Genomic DNA, 7886 nt, shown 5'->3' on the forward strand with positions numbered 1-7886 from the left:
ACTTTTTTCTCAAACTCAAAATTTTGCATATGGACATTCATGTATTGCACACAGCTTGTAACTAATTCATGGAGCACCAGGCAGGTTCAGGTCATAAAAGCTTGAGTTTATTGGTTACATTGAGTTAATACAAACATCCTCAGTAGTGAAACATAGTGATGGGCAAATTTGGGCCATTTAGGTTCGCCGGAAAAATCGCGAAAGTCCTGCGAAATTCCTGCGAAATCAGAAATCAGAAGCACAAGGTGGAGGAGCAAAGATGGAGGCAATATGAGGCTAAAAGGCAAGAAGAGGAGCAAAGGAGATTTCAACAAGAGACACGGGAGCACTGTGAGGAAATGCTCAGGCTTCAACAGATGCAGCACAAGCAGCTTGCTGAAATACTGCAATCATGGAAAGCACAGAGTCCTAAGCCTCAAGAGACAAGTCTTAAAGATCTCCACATGACTAAATTGAATGCAGAGGATGATATTGAATCCTATATCACCATGTTTGAAAGAGTTGCCCTAACATGCATTTGGCCCAAAGATCAATGGGTGGTATGTCTTGCTCCGTATTTAACTGGCAAAGCACAGAAAGCATACAGCAGTTTAAATGAAAGAGATGCTCAAGATTATGACTGTGTGAAAGATGCCATATTTAATTGGTATGAGCTAAATACTGAAACTTTCAGACAAAGATTCAGAGCCTACAAGTTCAGCAATTCTGAAGGTCCTCCAGAGGCATATGCCCAGCTTCATGAACTGTTATTAAAATGGATTCAACCAGAAAAAAAAAACTGGCAAGCAAATCCTTGAAACTATTGAACTGGAGCAATTGGTTGAAATTCTGCATGAAAAAGTAAAGTTATGGGTACAGGAGTATCGTCATGAAACAAGCGCAAAGACAATTGCTCTAGCAGAGGACTTTTTACTCGCTCAAAGAGAAGCAGAACCAAGAAATACTGTGCAATACCAACCCCTTCTGCAAAAAGAGCCACAGCCCAGAGTAAATCCTCAAGACCGTGGAAATGTAAAGTGCCACAACTGTGGAAAACTTGAACATATTGGCAGATTTTGTCATAAAGTACAAAGCAAATGTAACCTTACTAATGTTGTTGGAGACAATGGTGGTTTCCTGGTTGAAACACGTGGAAATGGGCAGGAAGTGAAAGCCCTACTGGTTAGTGGAAGTCCCCAGACACTTCTGAAAGCTGGTCTGTTAAGAAATCTTCAGATTTTAGGAAACACCACGATAACCTGTGTAGAATAAACTTTTCCCCTTTTCATCAGATTTGTTTAAAGGACAAGGTAAGCCTGGTAAGACCACAAGGGAAAAGAGACCATTAAAGGCTCAGTGGAAATCTGAACCCAACGAGTCCAAAAAAGACTTTCCTGCTACACTCAATTGGGATTTAGATATTAAAAAGACTCAAAGAAAAGATAGTTTGTTTCTGTTATTTAAAAAGGTTGTAAGTAATTCTGAAATACCTGATGATCAGCCTTGCCATGTTTTGCAAAATTGTATCCTTACAAGGCTTAGACAAAACAAAAAATTGGGGGCAACACAAGAGCAAGTGGTGGTTCCAAACATGTTTAGGGCGGAAATCATTTGTTTGGCCAATGATACACCATGGTCTGGTCATATGGGTATCTATTTCCTGGAGTAAAAGCACTAAGAACTACTCCTTATCATCCCCAAACCAATAGTTTAGTAGAGAGAATGAACCAAACCTTAAAGCGCATGCTTAAAAAGTTTGTAGAGGATGAGCCTAAACACTGGGACAGATGGTTACCCTACCTTCTTTTGCCTATAGAGAGGTACCCCAATCCTCTACAGGTTATTCACATTTTGAATTACTTTATGGAAGACAACCCAGGTGTATCCTTGATGTAATTCATGAAAACTGGGTGATGAGCCTAGTCCTCAAGAGTGCCATTGACCACATTGTTTGTATGAGACAGAAATTGTCCAAAATGACAAAATTTAGCTGATGCTCAGTTCTTTTGATTATTTTTGAAAAAAGGTACCCTTCTTCTTAAGGAGGGGGGATATGTGATGGGGTGAATTTAGTTTTTTTTTTTTTGTTAATGTTAATTGTTGGCCAGTAAATAGCTATGTGTATAATTTATGTAAATACTTTGTTTAGGTATAAACTAGTTTGGTTAACAAACTGAGGCCTACATTGTTTGAAGCATATAGTTCAGCTGTGCTGACAGTATATGTAAATGGTGCTAAAACAATTGTACAGATGCAGCCAGCCTGGTTTGTACGTTTGGCGCGATGTAACTAAGCTGGATAGGCGCACTATTCACGCTGAATGAAGATCCTCGCGCTGCCTTGATGAAGCAGAAAGATTTCCACTTCGTTTCCTTGAACTGCAATTCTTTAAACAGACACCAGGTGGCGCATGGAACACTTATGCAAAACGAGCGGATCTCTCCCCGATATGCCCACCCTGAGGTGGGCAATATCAGGCTGATCCAATCGTGGGCTCTAGGGCCCAATGATCGGATCCTAACAAATGGGAATGGGGGTCGGATCACGGAACTGCATCAACGAACAGATGTGGCCGCAATCCGACGGGATTTTTTTGTCCCATCCGATCGAGATCTGGCCGACTTTCGGAAGCCCGTCGGGGGGCCCCATACATGGGCCGATAAGCTGCCGACACGGTCTGTCGGCAGCATTTATCGGCCCGTGTATGGCCACCTTTACACCTCATCAAAATGCTCCTCAAGCTTTTGGAACACAGAGTTGGGGTAGCACTTACCAGGCTCGGCAGCAAATCCATGTTAACAATTCCTGTTCCCTGTTTCATACAAATATTTGAAACTATTTCATGAGACAAGTATTGTGCCGGGTGGGGGGGGGGGTAAAAAAAATGGGTCTTGGAGCAGGGAGATGTTTTGGAGGCATTGTATAATACCAAGGGTTTTGAAGGGTTAATATAAAAACAATGATTGTTAACCCTTTACTCGAGTGCATCGAATCTCTCTCTCTGGCAGGACATCGGGTACATTTTATAAAGCAATGTTTATTAGTTATTCTTTTGCCTCTGTATATCACACATTCAATCTATAATAACAGGAATAATTTTTTTGCGCTGTCAGAAATATAAATACTATTATTTTTAATATGAATAAATCAACCGTTAGAATCTTTCATGCAAACACTGTGCAACCTTTAACAGTATGAAGTTTAAAAATTATAAAAAAAAAAACTTAGAACTTGAACCCATGACCTTGTCCTTCATAGGGAATTCACCTAACCACAATGATATGAAGCCTTTCGGTGTTGGGAACTGCTGAAAACTTTTCTTTAATAGTAAAATAAAATAAAAAATCATTGCTATATTTAGGCTGATGCCAGGGGTTCTATAAACCTTACACAGATGTATGCATTTTTTTAAATTATTATTTGTTTTTATGGGGGGAAAGTACTCAACCAAGTATTTTAATGTAATACTTTGCAGATTACTAAAGCCCAGAATTATGATCACAATGCCCATTTATTTATGTCCATTTATTTGGCAGTGTCCCACCCAAAAAAAATCATGATTGTGAATTATAAGGGGGAAAAGAAAATACAGGATTTGAACCCATGACCTTCAGCAACAAAGTTCATTCACTTAACCACAAGGATATGAAGCCTCCTTCCTGTTAGAAGTGCTGAAAACATTTATTTAAGGGGAATATACATAGTTATAATAAGTAAAAAAAAAAATCACTGCTGTGTTCAGGATATTGCCAGGGGTTCTATACAAACTTAAATAGATGTATGCATTTTTTTTTTTTTTAATAATTATTTATTTGTTTTTATTGGGGGGAAAGTACTCAACCAAGTATTTTAATGCAGTACTTTGCAGATTACCAAAGCCTAGAACAATGACCACAATGCCCATTCATTTATTAGTTATTTAGATTCTAGCTTTTCTTAACGTAGGGACATCGCGGTTCCCTGCACTCAACGTGATGAGAGAATTTAGCTTGATCTGTTACAGCGCACCAGACGGACAATCCATTCTGGCTCCATCTATACCCTGATAGTGTAAATTGAGGGTGCCACTATGTCTTATCAATCCTTGTGTGTTTTAATAGGATTCAGTTAAGGTTCTGTTACATTGAAAATTTTACTTTTGAACATAAATTAGAGGGAGCAAAAAAAACAAACATACTTTGGGGATTGAACACTAAACCCACTGGTCAAAGGCAGGGACTAAGCCACCACATATATTGTGTACTGGTATGGATCGCATTAGCTAGTGCTTGGTGACATCTAGTGGCCACATACTTGTATTACATGCTGGTAAACTGATGAATGCAATGTTTATCTAAAGTTACAGGGCGCCAGATGTACCATCCATTCTGGCTCCCAGGGGCGCTTCGCCAATGAGGCAAGTTGAGGCTGTCCGTTAGGCGGCAGCTCCCTACTAGGTACCAGGGGCAGCAAAAATGCTTCTTCTGGTACTTTAAGATCGAATTTCTGGGGGAGGGGGGCAGCAGCAACTGCTAGTGCCTCAGGCGGTGGAGGGGCCAGGATCGCCCCTGCTGGCTCCATCTGTATATTGAAAGCTATGTTTGTTACATGTTACTGCACAAGAGTGTGCATGGAAATGTGTGGTAATGGAATTAAAAGCCTAATTGCAGTTATGCTGCGTTTGTGAGTGTTTCCAACTGCTACTATAAATCGAATGTATAAGGGATGCCAGAGGCGGAGCACCTAAGGAATCACCACAAGAATTGTTTTGAATTAACGCTAATCAGTGTAAAAAGCCTTTTTGGAGCAGTGCATGGAAAGCTTTACTTTTATATATCATAGTGCAATTGAATGTACAAAGTTTCATGAAGAACTTACCTAGAGCTCCCAGAGAAGCCACTTCCTAAAGGGACGGGGAGCCTCTCTTAATGAATATTTATAGGGTAGATGCTGATCACATGGTGTCAGCATGGAGCAGTCTGGAAGCTGTAAAAAGCTGCAGACTGAAATCATTAAGACTCTGTGTTAAGCTTTTGTGAGAGGTTGTTCTGGAGCTCAGGTGTGTGCTTGTAGGGTTACTGCTGGCCCCCTGCAGTTGAAAGTGTATACTGCATCTTTGCACACATTGATTTCTGTATTTGCTTAAAAATAAAGCACAATTGTTTCCACTGAAGATCTGTCTGGCTACTGAACTTACATGTGCCCAGTGACAATGCCCAAACACTGCTGAACTGTTTTTCTTTGACATTAAGTATAACAGAAAGTGGAGAGTCTTCAAACGTAAATTAATTTTATTACAGCACTACATGGACCTCTAGGGTCCTTCCTCTGGTGCAAGTTGTAGTTTTCTGTGATATTCATGTTGGGAAGAATTTGCCAAAATGAAAACATGTTTTGCCCAAAGACATGGTGTCCCTTTCTCAATATTTCAGATCCTATGCTAAAGGTAATCAAAGCTCAAGGACCAAATGGTGTTCATCATGGGGTACTAAGCCAGCAAAGCTCTGTGAATGACAAACCAGTATACTTAATTTTTTAAGATACATTGAGGTCTGGCGTGGTCCCAAGTGGCAAATTGCTAATGTGGTGGATCTCGTTCTCAGCCTCATAACTATAAGCCAGTTAGTCTGATGTCAGTGCTAGGAACAATTTTTGCAGGGGAGTTAAAGGATAAGTAAACTTTAAAAATAAGTGAATATAAAACTAATGAGGGGCTATTCTAGCACTTTTGTAATATACATTGATTATTTATTTTTAATTCTGAGATGTTAAAGGATACAGATACTGTTAATATGAATGCATTTTGTTAGAACAGCGCCACCTGCTGGTCATTTTCCCACCAGTCTGACCACGAAGTAAACAAGGAATTTGTCAGGAGAAAGAAAGAGGCTGATGTTCTTCTGCTTAGGAAAGATTTGACAACGGTTCTAAGGTTTTACCTAAGCAGAAGAACATCAGAGCAGCCTTTTTCAGAATGGACAGAAAATGACCAGCAGGTGACGATGTTATAACAAAATTCATTCATATTAACAGTACATGTATCCCTTAATATGTTGGAATGAAAGAAAAATAAATAATGAATGTAAATTGCAAAAGTGTTTTTATATTTTCGTTTACTGTAACCAGACCACTCCTAACCCTGGAATTTTGCTAAATATCATAAATGTTTTTTAAATTGCTTTTGGTTATTAAATTATTTGTCACACAGACAGTGAAAGCTGCATCAGATGCTCAGACATGAAATGGCCCAATGAGAAGAGGAATCAGTGTATAAAGAAAATGGAAGTCTTTCTCTCATACACAAATGATGTGATTTCTGTGTTTTTTTCATCAGTTTCTCTTTTCCTTTTTATTATAATTCTGCTCATTTTGAGAGTCTTCATTTCACACCAGGACACCCCCATTGTGAGAGCCAACAACAGGAACCTGAGCTTCCTCCTCCTTGTCTCCATCAAGCTGAGCTTCCTCAGTGTGTTTCTGTTCCTCGGTCGCCCTGTGGATATAACCTGCATGCTGCGCATCATCACTTTTGGAATCACCTTCTCCATAGCTGTCTCTTCTCTTCTGGCCAAGACTATCATGGTCTACATTGCTTTCAAAGCCACCAAGCCAGGGAGCTCATGGAGAAAATGGGTGGGAGTCAAACTGTCCAACTCTGTAGTCTTGTTCTGCTCATCCATTCAAATAATAATCTGCATGACTTGGTTGGCCATTTCTCCTCCCTTTCAGGAACTGGACCTTCACACTTACCCTGGAACCATCATCATTCAGTGCAATGAGGGCTCAGCTATTGGCTTTTACTCAGTTATTGGGTATATGGGGCTTCTGGCAGCTGTTAGTTTTGTTTTAGCATTTTTAGCTCGGACATTACCGGACAGTTTTAATGAGGCCAAGTACATCACTTTCAGCATGCTGATCTTCTGCAGTGTTTGGATCACAATGATCCCGGCCTATCTGAGCACCAAAGGCAAAAACACTGTGTGTGTGGAGATATTTGCCATACTCACCTCAAGTGCTGGACTTTTATTCTGTATATTTCTGCCCAAATGTTATGTAATTATGTTTAGACCTGAAATGAACTCGAAATCCCATTTGCTTGGAAGCAAATCTTGATTATCTACCTAATAATTTACACAACTAAAGTTCCCTTTTCAAAGTAGCTTAAGTATAAATGTTTCTGTTTTTAGGGGTCTGAATTTTAAATTAAATTATCAAAGGTTTTTAGAGAATGTTAAAGCTTGTTAAAGGGTTGATACACCTTTGAAGGAAATGTCAACCCAAAAACATTTTTTTGCCTAATAAAAGCAAACATCATTTTAAGCAAATTTGAAATTTACATTCATTACATATTTTCTATGGGTTTTTAAGTTATTTGGATATGAATTCAAAATTCAAGCTTTCATAAATGTGCCTCTCCATTTTTTTCAAAACTTCTTTTATTGATGGAATTCAAATATGCTTAAGACAACACAGAATGCAGTACTGTATATACATTGTACCTTTTACACCAAGAAATCAAGTTCACCATAGTAGTTAAATTAAACATTCCAAAAAAAAGGGGGGATTGTTCACACACCTCATAAACAAGACTGCCTCATCTTTGTGTAATATTCTCTTGATGCAAATTTAGGAAAAGCGAGCTTTGAGAAGCAGATAAGAATGTTTTGAAAACTTATGCCTGTTGTTTATTTTTCTCTCTGTATGTTACCCACGGTTGCCAAATTGCATCATAAGTAGAGATTCTGTTTTCATTAATTTTAATTCCATATTCGCTCTAGCATCCATTGCTAAAAGTATACAGGTATGTTCGATTTGGATTGGCCCTCCAGGCTTCCAATACTTGGCGGTCAAGGAAGCAGTAGTGTTAAATAGATGAAAAAGCTATTTTTTCGTAATTTTTGGAACATGGTCCGGAAACATCAGTAGCA

General features: G+C 39.0%; 1 protein-coding gene across 1 annotated transcript; it reads left to right on the forward strand.

The window, feature by feature from the left end:
* The first annotated feature begins 6195 nt into the window (after positions 1–6195).
* LOC121400415 (vomeronasal type-2 receptor 26-like) lies at positions 6196–7071 on the forward strand. The gene has a single exon (XM_041583469.1). The coding sequence runs from the start codon at positions 6196–6198 to the stop codon at positions 7069–7071; it is 876 nt and encodes a 291-aa protein (XP_041439403.1).
* Positions 7072–7886: the final 815 nt, after the last annotated feature.

The sequence above is a fragment of the Xenopus laevis genome, chromosome 1L (genome assembly GCF_017654675.1).
Source record: "Xenopus laevis strain J_2021 chromosome 1L, Xenopus_laevis_v10.1, whole genome shotgun sequence".
In the NCBI taxonomy this organism is placed as follows: Eukaryota; Metazoa; Chordata; class Amphibia; order Anura; family Pipidae; genus Xenopus; species Xenopus laevis.

Excerpts from the sequence above, each read along its gene's own strand:
- LOC121400415 (XM_041583469.1), top strand. The coding sequence starts at position 6,196 with ATGAAATGGCCCAATGAGAAGAGGAATCAGTGTATAAAGAAAATGGAA.